The following is a 14321-nucleotide window of genomic DNA, read 5'->3' on the forward strand; positions in this document are numbered from 1 at the left end:
TACTCGAGTTATAATCAGATAACATTCCTTGTACTGTGTTCTCTATCTCCATCTCTTTCCTTCTATTTTAATTTCAGTATACCAACTGTCTACTTTTTCTTACTGTACTGTCATGCATAAAAGCAAAATGGTTCTCCTTACATGATAGAAATGGAGCAGTGGATATGGGATTCAAGTTTATCACTTCAGCACAAATATTCTCAACTCCACACAGTCAAAGCTTAATTATTCCTCAAGAACATATTTGTAATAAAAATTAAATTTTGACACTTTTGCTTGTAAGGTTATTTATGTCCTACCTGATATCTCATGCCATATAATACTTCTCTCACCTACAACTATCTTGGACAATAATTCAGCATTGATTACTTTTGATGAATACTCAACTAACCATCATCTTAAGTCAACAAAGCATCGTCTCCAGTAAGGAAAGAAAAAGAAAGAAAAAGAAAGAAAAAGAAACAGAGTAAAAGTAAGAAAAAAAGAAGACCCATCAACACCCATCTCTCTGTTTTTGGCCTTTGCTTTGCTTTCCATCCAAGGCCCTTGGTTGGTAATGCTTTTCCACCCAGATTGCTGGTTTTACCAAGAGATTTTCATGATAACTGAGCCTTCTCCCTCTCTCTCTCTCTCTCTCTCTCCAAACTCCCACTCTGCTTGTCCTTCCCAAATCCTCTTGTTGTCCAAAACCATTTAAAAATCGGCTCATATATGTCTGAATTCATGATCTGAAGCTCGATTGAAGTACAGCTTACAGGTTCAAATACTTCTGTCATCAAAACCTCCTAGGAGTTTGAACTTGAAAATGTGTCAAGGACTGTGTAAAGCTTTTAGTGTAGGTTTGTTTTATCAAACCAGTAAATTTGGTCCCAGTGATGTTCTTCACCTCATCATGATTTAGTTCTGTCCAATAGATTAGTAGGTTGCTAGCTTGGTGAAGAAAAGAGACTCCCATAAGGAATTAATGGGGATGGAGTATCTGGAAAATCCACAGACTTGGATACCATATGAAAGCAGCAAGGACTGCTCTCAAGGGTTTTGTACCATCTATTGCCCACAGTGGTGCTACATCGTCTACCCTCCCCCCCCTCCCTTTGGGTTCTCGGAAGAACAAGCCTCCAGCCCAAACTTGTCCCCTTTGGTGATCGCCATCATTGGAATTTTGGCAAGCGCTTTCCTACTTGTATCCTATTATACCCTCATCTCTAAGTACTGTGGGAATTCGGATTCAGTCAGAAGAATAGAAAATCATGAACCAAGTGCAGATTTCGACGATGATCCCACTCCCAATTTGAACTATGAAGAGTGGCAAGTCTCGACCAGGGGATTGGAGGAGTCCTTAATCAAGTCCATCACATTATGCAAGTACAAAAGGGGAGATGGGCTGATTGAAGGAACGGATTGCTCTGTTTGTCTGAGTGAATTTCAAGAAGATGAGAGCCTCAGGCTATTACCCAAGTGCAGCCATGCTTTCCATGTTTCTTGCATTGACACCTGGCTAAAATCTCACTCAAACTGCCCTTTGTGTCGTGCACATGTTGCTTCTCCTCCTCCTAATCTATCACCGCTTCAATCACTGCCTCCAGTGCCAGAAACTCGTCCAGAGTCGACTGGATCTTCGGTAGAAAGGTTACAGGAAAATGATATAGTGATTGCCATAGGAGATGCAGAAAGGAGTCGTGGAGAGGAGACGAGACAGACAGGCCAATCTGCTCCGAAGATCCCTTTGCGGGCTTTAAGTGATCTAGGGGATGCCGAGCAGAGGAACATTATAATTGAGGTTCAACAAATTAGGCGATCTGTTTCCATGGATTCTTCATGTCAAGGTCGCCTGTCAATCGCTGATATATTGAGCATACGTGAAGATGTAGACTCTCAAGAGGAAGATCACCAGATTCAAGTAGGGGCAGGATCATCGAAGCAAGGTGGGGGATCTCTTGGCAAGTCTTCTAGCAATAGAAACAGGGTCTTACATTGTGTTATGAGTCCTGTAGCTATGAAGAGATCATTTTCTAGTGGGAGATTCATGTTGACACGGCATGGAAGAGGAAGGAATTCCATTATTCCCTTGTGAAGATTATTTTCATGTATCAAAGAAGAAGAAATCATATTGAAATTACAGTTTCTTTTGTTCAGTAGAATCATAGCGAATGTCTCGAGACATCCAAATTAGAAGGGAGGAGATGGCCTTGGTGTGAAAATCTTACGTCAAGTAAGTGTATGGTGTAGCTTTTCTACTTGGAGTGTTGGAATTCTCCTCTTTAAATGATAACGGAGAGTCCATTGATGTTTTTGAAATATGTTTTTTTGGTTGTAATTTCAGTCTCTCCCATTGTGATGAGCTTGTAACGAAATAGAGTTCGGGTGCAATTGCTTCCGTGTTACCCTCTCTCTCTTTCTCTCGCCTGAAACACTTAACCTTTCACCTTAATCCTCTTAGGTAGAATTGTCTAGCAAAGGAATAGGGTAAGTTTGGCTGTTCGGCAAAGAACACCCTAGACAGTTTTGAAGCTCCATATCCGCGACGCATAGCATGGGAGTGGGATAAAAGACTAATTGCAATCAATAATTTTTAATTAATACTATAACACCTCTCCCCATAGTTTCATGCGTTCACTAAAACCTACCTAATACTTTGTGTTTTATTAAAGGATAAATTACAAAGACCCCCGGTACTATGGGTCTGTGACAAAGACCCCCCTGTATTATGACTGTGAGACAAAAATCCCCTTCCATTAGCCTTCCGTTCAAAAAGGCCGTTATAATATTTTTAATCCCCATACTACTACCCTTGTAATAATTAGAAAGAGAAAATGCTGTTCATCTTCCTCGACCTTGCAATACTATCCTTCTCCTTCATATTTCTCTCTCTCCCTCTCTCTCCTCTCTCTCCCCCAATCTCTCTTCTTGTCCTTCCCCTTAGCAGCGTTGGGATTGAACCCATTTAATTCAATCCTGATCTCTCTCTCTGTTATTGCTTTCTTCAGATCCCGATCTCTCTCTCTCTCTCTTCATTTGCTTGCTTCCCTAACCAGTTCAAAACTTTCAACCCGTCCTCAAATGCAGTCGGATAGGCAACTTCCGCCACCATGAAATTGCAACATGATAGGTTTTGGGCATTCCAAGAGCACTATAGCTGTTACGATGAAGGTTCTGGAGGTTGGGATTTGCACCAAGAGTGGCAGATGATCACACTTGTGATGGACTTCAATTAGAAGCGGGAGTGCCATTAGCTGGTTCTATTATTCTCATCATTAAACCTCCCTACTTCAGCGACTCTTCATCTTCATCATGGTATACATATGCAAAACCACCATGCCGGGTCATATCCATTCCAGCCATCTCATCCTCAGCTGATATCCTCAGCAAATTCATCTTATTTAACACATAAAACAGAGGACCCATGGTGGCACTCACCCACCGTTACGACGAAGGTTCTGGAGGTTGGGATTTGCTCCAAGAGTGGCAGATGGCCACACAACCTGTGATGGACTTCGATTAGCAGCGGCAGTGCTATTAGCTGGTTCTGTTCTTCTCATTATTAAACCTCCCTGCTTCTGTGACCGTTCATCTTCATCATCGTATAAAACAGAGGACTCATTCTGGCCATCTCATCCTCAGCAAATTCATCTTATTTAACACATAAAACAGATGACCCATGGTGACACTCACCCACCCACCTATCATCAAAATCTGGATAATTTGAGCAGCTAAGAGCTTTCCACCTCCTCCCATGAACAGCCCATATGGCCTCTCTATGGCCTGGTATACCTCCTGCACATATATGCCCCTTGTAAACAAGCCCGTGAATATAAGACCCCAACATCCACAACCACCGTGCAATTGCGCAGCCTCCAGTGGGTCATCATATTTGAACTTCTTAGCAAGCTTGTTGCATCCAATCAAGACCTAGGAGGCAATAAAACCGTAGACGATAGCAGCCCATGGCTCCACCATTGAGCAACCAGAGGTGATTGCCGCAAACCCACCAAGCAATCCATTGCACACATCGGTAATGTTCCAGTGTTTTGAAATCAACCTTTTCCCGAATAGAGTGGTCAGTGCAGCCATGCAACCGGCCAAGGTTGTGGTCACTGCAGTCCGGCAAAGTAAATGAAGTAAACGACGAACTAGGTTTCTATCCGCTATAGAGCCACTGGTGATCCCTACAACAGCGATGGAAAAAGCCCATTGATATAGGAAGTTACTGTAATGGAACAGCTCTATCGGGAACGCCTTCATGCCCAAGAAGTGATGGCCGATGAAGCCGTTGGAAGGAGAACCAAAGACAAAGGTGAACCCAAAGAGATAGTAAAACAGACCCCTAGCGGCCGCGTTTAGCACGTTGGTGAGCATTATGTTCATAGTATTCTTGGCTCGAACGAATAAGAGAAGGAAGGGAAGATGATAAATGTGAAGGGATGAGAGATCCATCATATGGATGGCTGAATCCCAAAAGAAGGTTGGGCGAAATTTCAAAAATTTCTCTCTTTCCCATCTGGGAATCGTATTCCCTATTTTAGAAAATTGCATTTTCAATGATCAATCTTGAACCAAACCGGACTAGATCTAAAACCAAAAGGGAGGAGATGGATATGCCTAATACGGAGTAACAGTAACTCCCAATGAAGGTGTTCACGCTCAAGGAGAAAACCAAAAACTGCTTCCACTGAAAATGGCACAGTGAGAGGTGAAGTAGAATCAGTATGACGACTCTTCAGCAAGAACGGGGTAGAGGGCTAGTGAGCACGACTTCAGATTGCTTCTTCTACCAAGAAGCAATATCAAGAACAATTCTTGATCACTCCCACAAATGGAGATCGAACTGGGTAGGGGCGGCAAGAACAGGGAAGAACTTTACAGACTGCTGTAATGTCAGTTGTGTATTTTGCATGTCTGCCCTGCTCTCTTATTTATAGTCTTAAAGAGACAAACTCCTAATCTGATTAGGAATTTCCTAATCTATACTCTAGAAATATATAGAATTTGTCTTTGCCCCATTTATGAAAGAGGCCCTCTATGTGTCCACACTACCTTACATATCCCGTTTTTAGCAACTTTTTAATGTCCTAGAAAACATTGTACTCCCAACTAGATGATAAAAGTCCTTACATTTTTCTTCTTCATCAGCACCATACTATCGCATGTAGCTTTCATGACTCCACATGGAACAAAGATATAACATTTGGAGTCTAACTAACTAAATGATTATAAATTACTACACACCTTTAGGACATATGCCACACTACTAGGGGTGCAACTTTTCCGGGTTAGGGTTGGAACTTTGTCAGAATTTCAATGGGCCCAACCCGAAGCCCGAGCCCGGAATAGTGTAAACTGTTATCTCGGGCCAACCCGACTTACACCCTACGCACTACCTAGAGTGCAAACCACTTCAGCTTGTAATGGGCCCAAACCGAAGACCGAGCCTAAAACAGTATAAACTGTTATCTCGGGCCAACCCGACTTACACCCTACACACTACCTAGAGTGCAAACCACTTCAGCTTGTACAATTGTCACTTTAAATATGACTTTATGGTGAAGAATTTCCTTAAATAAAGTTTCTCTAGATTTTTCTTAAATCTTCAGCCTATACAATTATCTTTCATCCATAACGTTTTAATATAACATTATTAGCAAGGAACAACTGAATCATATTAACACACTTTAACTTAATGTTCTTCCAATCAACATCCTTCTTGTCACTTGACTTTCCATCATTTTCCTTTAGTTCTCTAACCAATTTTTGTTGAACTAAAATGTCTTTTACCCTCCTTTTCCATAGGGTAAATCTGCCTTTGTCATTAAACCTATAAATCTAGAATTTTGAAAACTTGTATACATTTTGTTGTCATTATCTCTTAAGTAATTTCACAAAACATCTTGTAAACACCAACTTGGATGCTCTAATACTACTTTGTTGGGACTCACAACAAACACTTATAAGACAAAACTATAAAGTATTAAAAAAATGAAAATCAAGAGAATTTAATAGCAACAGAAATAAAGTAATCCAAATAAAGACAAATAGAAACAAGCACCATCAAGAATATTAAGGACTTACATCATTAGACCTCTCCTGTTCTTCTTTTATTTCGAAGAACAAAACAAGAGGAAAAACCTACTCTTACACTAAGAGCATACTCTTTCTCTCATTCTCTTTTTTTTTCCCTCCAACAAGAGAAAATAACAAACTTCTCTCTTTTTTTCCCTGCATATGAAAGAAATCTTCTATATGTAAAACTCACCTTAAACTAAAAGAGGGATTACATATCCATTGCTAAACTATAACCTAATCAAATGGTTGAAAAATAAATCACAATTTCAACAAATATCAATTTATACAAATTTGATTCAAAATCCATTATTTGAATTTGATCTATTTACAGATGGATGAAATATGAATGTACCATAGCTAAGTCGATCAATTTGGACCAAACCCCACAATATTTTATATAGAATGTATGTAGATTGTAGAATAGATTAATATGCATTTATAAATGAAGTTGGTTTAAATGTTGTATTTTTGCTAAGAATCATGGGTTTAGGTCTTCCAAAATTTATTTTTAAAACATTTTTACTCATAATATATAATATTGATCATTTTTGGTTCATTTATGATATAAAAAATGTATGTTTTCTATAGAACTTGGATCAATCCCAACCCCTAAATCTTAATGAATACCAATTGATTGATTATTACTTTTATGATACCAGTTGGTTGGTTATTAGTTTTTTAGTTATCATAACAACACTATTATTCATCTCATGCCATATCAAAATGTGGTATGAGTTAAATTGGAATCCAACAAACAAGATTTGATACAAATTTGAATATCATTTGATTGAAATTTGATCTATATATATTTGGTTCCATCTTATCCATTTCAAGCCCCAACTTTGTAAATGGCTATTATTAACATGGGTAGTAGTAACAAGTTGGTCAACAATCTATTCCATGAATTCTTACTCATTAGGTGAATTAAGGGGAATCTGTCAATGTGATAATTGTTTTTGTTTTAAAAAACCAAAACCATTCACATTGGTAAATAGAACATATATGACATCGAACATAATTGGATGGTAAAATAGGATTTATGTAACGTAACCCTTACATTCAGGGTAAGGCTTAGATGATGATGGTGACTCACATAGGCAAACAACTTGAACTTTGAAACTTACCAGATTTGTTTCCCAAGTTCATTTTCACATGCGATATGACTGTAATTATTTACTCAATTCCTGATGGACATGTGGTGTCCCTAGGGGGCAGCCTCGTTACTTCACAAGCCTCAATGGGCATCCCTAAATATTTACCCCTAACCTTAATGGCAAATTGCTCTCAAGACATTGCAACCTTGGTTGATCTCTCCAGTTCATTAAAGCTAGAGTAACACTCAACTATATAATTAGCATCTTAATGTCTTTGGCGTTCATTGCATCCTAATGTGTAGAGGGTTGCTACAAAGAACCCATAACACGATCGGTAGTAGGACCTTGCTTGTAAATAAGATCTAGGAATCACAGGTAACCATCTTACACTCTTTGATTCTCAGTTTTGCTCTTGCTCTTGTCTCACCTTAGCACCTTAGCTTTCAATCACATCGGCTAACATAACCGTCGAGGTCCTTGCTTTTGGCACCACACCTAGGGACCTATAATGTCATTTTGTGTTAATAGGTGGGACCCTCAGCTAGATCACATTGGAAGTTCCCAAACTGCCCTTGCTACATTCTTTGGTGGCATCACTTGTCACTATCTGTGGAAACAAAAAACATATGAAGTCTCATTCTTAATTTTTATGGCCAATCAACAAGACAACTAGAGGACAAGGAATTACTTGCCCCTCCTACACCTCTAAACCATGTCACCTAGAAACAATTCCAGCAATTAATGGAGCGGGTGGCCCTTCTTGTTGATGAAGCATGGCCATGTCATGATAGAAGGCCAATCAATCCTCTATGAGTCAGTTCCTCAAAATCTGAACCAAGGATGAACTAAACTCTGAGGTTGAAAGCAATAATTTCTTAGCAAACCAACAATTCTCCCACATGTACACTAGCTACTACATTAGTCATCGTGCCTACAGACAAGAGAGAAGTGCGGGTGGCAATAGAGAACGTGTTGTGTACACTAGTGAAACGACATTAGACTACATTGGCCATCAATTTCTCAAGTACCTCAACAATAATCGTTCCCAAAGAGGGGACATTCCCAAAATGACCCAGATCTCATGTGGGTTAAGGAGACACCCGCTACCAATTTCCCATAAAGGGATCTTGACTAGAGACTTGATGACATATCAACAGAACTTAGAACTATTCACACCAAGATCAAAGAAGTAAAGGAGAACAAGGTATGCCTCCTCTAGTCACTACAGCTTTGCAGGTAGGATGAAAGCTTTTGTCTTTGAGATCATTTTGGAGCCTCTTTCCCCAAACTTCAAGACTCCTAATCTAGAGACTTATGATGGTACTGCCGACCTAGAGGACTACATCGAGAGTTTCTGTGCCATCATGCTATTCCACGTATTCTTTGAAACTATGATATGCCAAGCCTTCTAGGCCACACTCAAAAAGGTTGCCTAAATGTGGTTCTTAGGTCTCCCTCTTAGTCTATCATCTCATGGGACTATTTTATAGACCTCTTCCTCTCTCATTCTATAAGTAGTAGGCATAGCCAAAAGACCTTGGCCACACTAATGAAAATTAAATGGGAACCAGGTAAACCTCTCTAAGGCTATATTCAATGCTTCAAAACCTGGGACTTAGAGGTCAAAGACCTTGACTATGTTATTGCTGTTGCAGCTGCTAATAACAATCTAATGTCATTGGCCTTTAGATTCTCCTTGTAAAGAAACCACCTCGGAATGTGGTAGAATTTCTATCATGAGCTGAATACATAAATACAAAGGAAGTTAAGGCCAACAAGTGCTTGGTTAGAGATGAATGACCTACTAGGAAGGGGACTTTCATTGATATCATGGGGTTACATCGATATACGTTAGTGGTAATACATTCTGAGGATTTTAGAGTTCAAAGTATGAGGTATAAACTTCGTGCTAAGGTACTGTAGTCAATATATCCCAAGGCCCAACGCCTTGGATACCCTATAAGGTCATTCTTAGTTGGATGCAAACTTTCTTAAACTGGGTTTAGAGATAATAGCTTTGTTGAAACAAGGCCTCATTCTCGAAACTAACTTGCTTGAACTTGAGAATTATAGTACTAAGCAATCCACTACTAGTAGGCCACTACTATGATTTGGGCCTATTCTTATACTTCCTCTACTAAATACAAATTGCCTCTAAGATCGACATTATTCTTCACTTCATTATAAGCATCAATTCTCAAAGTTTGTTGTCCAATCTCTACTCGAATGATGGCATTGGTGTCAAAGGCAAGGTTGAAGGTTGTTTCACCAGTGGCAGTCCAAGGTGTAGTCTGGTAGGCCCAAAGTATATTGGTGAGCTCTTCAACCCATAAGCCTTTAGATCGATCATTTTTGGTCCTTAGGTCGTGTAATATGGTTCTATTGGTCATCTTAGTTTGGCCATTGGTTTATGGGTAGCCAACAAAGGTGAACTGTTACTTCATTTTGAGGTTTGTAGAAAAAACTTCATAAACTTTGGGTCATTGAATTGATAATAGTTGTTACTAAAGTATAAGGAATACCAAAGTGGTAGATGATGCTCTTCTAGAAAAAGTTCTGAATGCTTTTAGTTGTTATCTGCATCAAAGGTTTGGATTCAACCTACTTGAGGTTGGGGAAATGTCCCCAAGATATCCATCCCCCATTGTAGGATGATATGGTATATTGGTGTGCCTCTGACATCAATTACACTTTTGGACAATCCAAACTGCATCTTCTTTTATTATAGGCCAGAAAATAATGTTGTCTATGATTATCATAGAGGCCTTCATGTATCTCTCTGAGAACATAGTCTCCATTGGATCTTAGGCATCTCAGGATTGGTAGGGTGAATGATCTCTTATAGAGTTTGTCTACCAAAAATGCATACCAAGTTGAATGATGTACTACCTTCTAAGCTTCATTTTGTTCTCAAGAAAGGAATGCTGGCACAAGTATTTAAGATTGGATTCATCCAACTTAGTTAGGACTATATATGACATATATCTTTTTTTTTACTACTTTAATATTGGGATGGGGTAATTCTTCTATGAGTACCGACCAACTGAGGCTAACATGTAGAGGACCTCATTGTTGTGCCCCTAAATAAGGCTAAGCTCGAGAAGACTGTATTGATTGGCTCCCTTCTACTAGAGGTTAGATATTCTAAACCAGCAAGTTTCCTAAAAGCCAACAATGACATATTTTCTTGGTCTAGTGCTAATATGCTTAGAATTGACTCTTCGGTCATTACTCATGGCTAAGCGTGGATCCGAACTATAAGTTTATTTGATAGAAGAAGAGGAACTTCGCAATGGTGCAATGGGAAGTGATTGGTGAGGAAGTGGACAAATTTCTCATAATTGACTTCATTAGAGAGGTACATCAACCTGACTAGCTAGTTAATATGGTTATAATAAGGAAGGCTAATGGAAAGTGGTGGATCTACATTGACTTTATAGACTTGAATAAAGTTTGCCTTAAAGACGGCTTTCCCTTACCATAGATTGACTACCTTGTCAATGCCACTTTGGGGTATGAACTCATCAGTTTCATGGGTGCCTTCTCTAGCTATAATTAAATCAAGATGCACCTAGAGGATGAGGAGAAGACAACATCCACCATAGAAACCAACATATACTACTACAAGGTGATGTCGTTTAGGTTGAAGAATATTTAAGCCACTTAATAGATACTTGTCAATAAGATTTTCAAGGATCATACAATGTTGAAACATACAGATGACATGGTTGTGAAGACCCTCCGAGCCAATCACTACATTATTAACTTGGTGAGGTCTCTAGCATCCTATAAAGATACTTGATGAAGTTGAACTTGACTAAATGTACCACTAGAGTGACCTCAGGTAAGTTCCTCGTCTTTATGATAACCAACGAGGCATAAGTCTAACCCTAAGATGATCCAAGCTATCCTTGACAATGAACCTCCAAGGTTAGTTAAAGAAGTACAAAAGCTTATGGGTCAAATAATATCCCTTAGTAAGTTCATGTCCCAATCAATGATCCAATGCTTACTATTTTTTCGGGCAATTAAGAAGTTAAAGGATTTTCAGTGGATAGAAGAGTGTTAGAAGGCTTAAAGAAGTGGAGACATATTTGGCTTCCCCACCATTAATGAGTAAATAGAATGTAGGAGAGGAATTGCACCTATATTTATCAACAAGTGAAGAAGTGATCAGCTTGATTTTGGTTTAAGATGTAATGGGCAGAAGTTAGTGTGTTATTTCAATAAGGTCATTCATGATGCCAAAACAACATACATCAATATGGAGAAGCCCGTACTATAGTTGTCTTGACCAACTAACCCTTAAGGTTGATCCTATAGAAGCTTTAGACCTTGGGTCAGTTGACGAAGTAGGCTATTGAATTAAAGAGTTTAATATCATATATAGGCCGAGGCTTGCCATCAAAGATCAAGCATTAGCAAACTTCATTATCAAGTGCACCTTTAGTAGTATTAGCACTCTAGAACAAAAAAAAAAAGTCCAACTTATTTGGACTTTACATGCAAATGAGTCCTCAAATATGAAGGGAAGTGGTGTTAGCCTCATTCTCTTATGTCCAAACAACAGTACCATGGAATATGCACTTTTGTTTAGTTTTCCAGTTTTTAATAAGTGATCTATTTCCTGCCATAGGGCTTTCAACATGGAGAAATACACAACAAGAGGTTTTCTCCCTGTTTCATACTTATCACCTGATTCCTTAACTGATAATCTCTGGCTTCGTTTTGTTTATGAGAGTAGGTTTTAGTCACTCCATCACAAATCTCCTTAGCGGTATTAGCACATAGGAAATTTTTTGCAATATGAGGTAACATAGAATTACACAGCCAGGACATTACCATGTAATTCTCTTGCACCCAAGGGGAAGGGTTTGTATCAGGTTTCTTCTCCTCCCCAGTGAGATACCATAATTTTCCACGGGCACCAGTAGCCATCTTAACTGACTGTGCCCACTCCAAATAATTTGTACAATCAATTTTTACTGTAACAATGATCCCATACCCAAAAAATATCACTACTACCTCCAACACCTAGTTCCACAGTACTAGTAGATTTCATATCGGTATTCCAACTCTTCATCTTACTTCAAATAGTTCAACAGTAAGAAAAAATAGATTGAAAACCTTTCAAAAATAATTTAATATCACACATAGAAACAAACCCTTCTGAAAGAAGAAAACCTTAGCTGGAGAGAAATCTCTCTCCTCCTCACGCCTCCCAATAGAAAGAAGAGTGAATCGATCACTCCAGGAGGCTCAGAAAAATCCAAAAACCAAACCACACTCTTCAGAAAATCAAAAGAAAGCTAACAATACCTGGCCGCCCAAGATTAGATAAAAAACAAAGAGTCAAACTTTTCTTGGACTCTTCTCTGTACTCTAGTTCTTCTTGATTTTGATGCCGAACAGTAGATCACCTTCCTGATAAATAGATCTCACCAAAAAATCCAAGAATTGGGCAATCTACAGTAGATCGATCAACCCTTTATTACTTCATGAAGTCGACTGATTTAGGGCTGCATGAGAATGTTTCTAGAAACCCTAGCCGCTGCTCTGATACCAAGTAGAAAGCTTGCTGAATTAAAAAAATATGAAATAAAAGGAGTTTCTTGAAGAGAGAAGGAAAAGAAGAGAAGTTGAAAAGAAATGAGAGCAATAATCTGGTTGCCCCCTTCACTTATTATTTATATTAAAAATAATAGAGCAGTACAAAAAACAACTATGCCCTTATAGGGTGGCAAGACATAAAACAGCATATATAAGACACAAGAATATAATAAATTTTGGACTCACATAACTACTGTGGTCCCCACCTCCTATCTAACAACTAACATAAAACATGTACTCATTAAAAACACCATAAAACTGATCAATCTTCCACCACGATCTCGATTTGCCCTTGGTCATTGTGCTTGGCATTGGTGTAAATGTCGAGCTTGTTGGCATCAAAGCCCGAAGCAATGGCGAAGACTTGTTCTTGGTAGAGGCAGAACCCTTCAACATGTGACTTGTTGGCATAGTTAGCCAAGTCATTCTCGTACTACTCAAACACTTGGTATTCGACCACAACTATAGCCTTGGCATCAACGAGCTCCTCCTCCACCTACCCCATGCTCTTCTTCTATTGCTCTAGCTGCTCCTTGGCCGCAGTGAGTTCGACCTTAGCCTTGAAGGCCCTAAACTCCCAACTCTTGTAAGTAGTTTGGGAGCAACGAAACTCCTCTTTGGCCTTGGCCAATTGTTCCTTTAGCCGGTAGACCTCTTCCTATAGATCCAGTTGGCGGGCCTTCGTTTAGTCTAACTCTTTAGATGGTTGGCTTACTACAACCTTTGTTTTCTTCAATACCTCTTTTGAGGACCAAACCCGATCATAGAGAGTGACCATAGACATGACGATCTGTAAAGGGGAGCATGCCAATCATTGAGCTAACATGAAGTGAAACTAAAAGTAAAAGATAGATTTACTCTTACCTCGACACCCTTCTCTAATTCTCTGTTAATCAGGGGAGTGCTCGTCTTAGAGGCTAATGAGGTAATGAGATTCTATCTCCGAGTATGGCACAACTCTCAACTAGCTCCCAAGTCACCTTCTTGTTGAGAATGGAGTCCCCTTCTTTCACTGACCAGGTGGGATAGTATAACAACTGATTCACAAGAGGCTCGTTATCCTGGGCTTTGGTCGAACCCAAGGGAGGAGTGGAAGGAAGGTCGTGACATGATGTGCATTGGGGTGCGTGTGGTGGCTAACGATCCTTCACCTTCGCCTATAGCATTGTTGGTGTCGAGGATGATCCTGGTTCCCTACTTCTTTTGAGGCCTGACTCTTATTGCAGTCTTTCCTACAGAGTACAGACCTCTTTCTTGCGACGACCTTCTTCTTCTATTGGCCAGCTTCCATGTTGGAATTTTTCTTCTTTGTCCCCTTGGTGGAGACTGGCTTCCCTTTCGCTGCCTTAGTGATGTGGTTACCATCTTATGGCATTCGCCTACTTTGCACCCTGACGTGCGAAGCCGTTACAAAGAGCCCATAACACAATCAGTAATGAGACCTTGCCTAGAGCCACAGGTAATCAACTCTCTTACCTTCTCTGATTCTTTCTTTTCTCTTGCTCTTGTTTTACCTTGGCACTTGGGATTTCGAATACCTCGGCTAACTTAACCGTC

General features: G+C 39.5%; 1 protein-coding gene and 1 pseudogene across 1 annotated transcript; one reads left to right on the forward strand and one right to left on the reverse strand.

Annotated features, from left to right (window-relative positions):
- Positions 1–430: 430 nt before the first annotated feature.
- LOC148848542 (E3 ubiquitin-protein ligase Os04g0590900-like) lies at positions 431–2384 on the forward strand. The gene has a single exon (XM_088948050.1). It carries the CDS (start codon positions 965–967, stop codon positions 2072–2074), a length of 1110 nt encoding a protein of 369 aa, XP_088804176.1. The 5' UTR covers positions 431–964; the 3' UTR covers positions 2075–2384.
- An 880-nt stretch (positions 2385–3264) lies between these two features.
- Positions 3265–4365, reverse strand: LOC148848543 (ammonium transporter 1 member 1-like; annotated as a pseudogene).
- Positions 4366–14321: the final 9956 nt, after the last annotated feature.

Source organism: Nelumbo lutea, chromosome 6 (genome assembly GCF_056320005.1).
Source record: "Nelumbo lutea isolate HS-2025 chromosome 6, American lotus-T2T, whole genome shotgun sequence".
NCBI classification, from domain to species: Eukaryota; Viridiplantae; Streptophyta; class Magnoliopsida; order Proteales; family Nelumbonaceae; genus Nelumbo; species Nelumbo lutea.

Coding starts and splice junctions, on each gene's coding strand:
- LOC148848542 (XM_088948050.1), top strand. CDS start 965: ATGGGGATGGAGTATCTGGAAAATCCACAGACTTGGATACCATATGAA.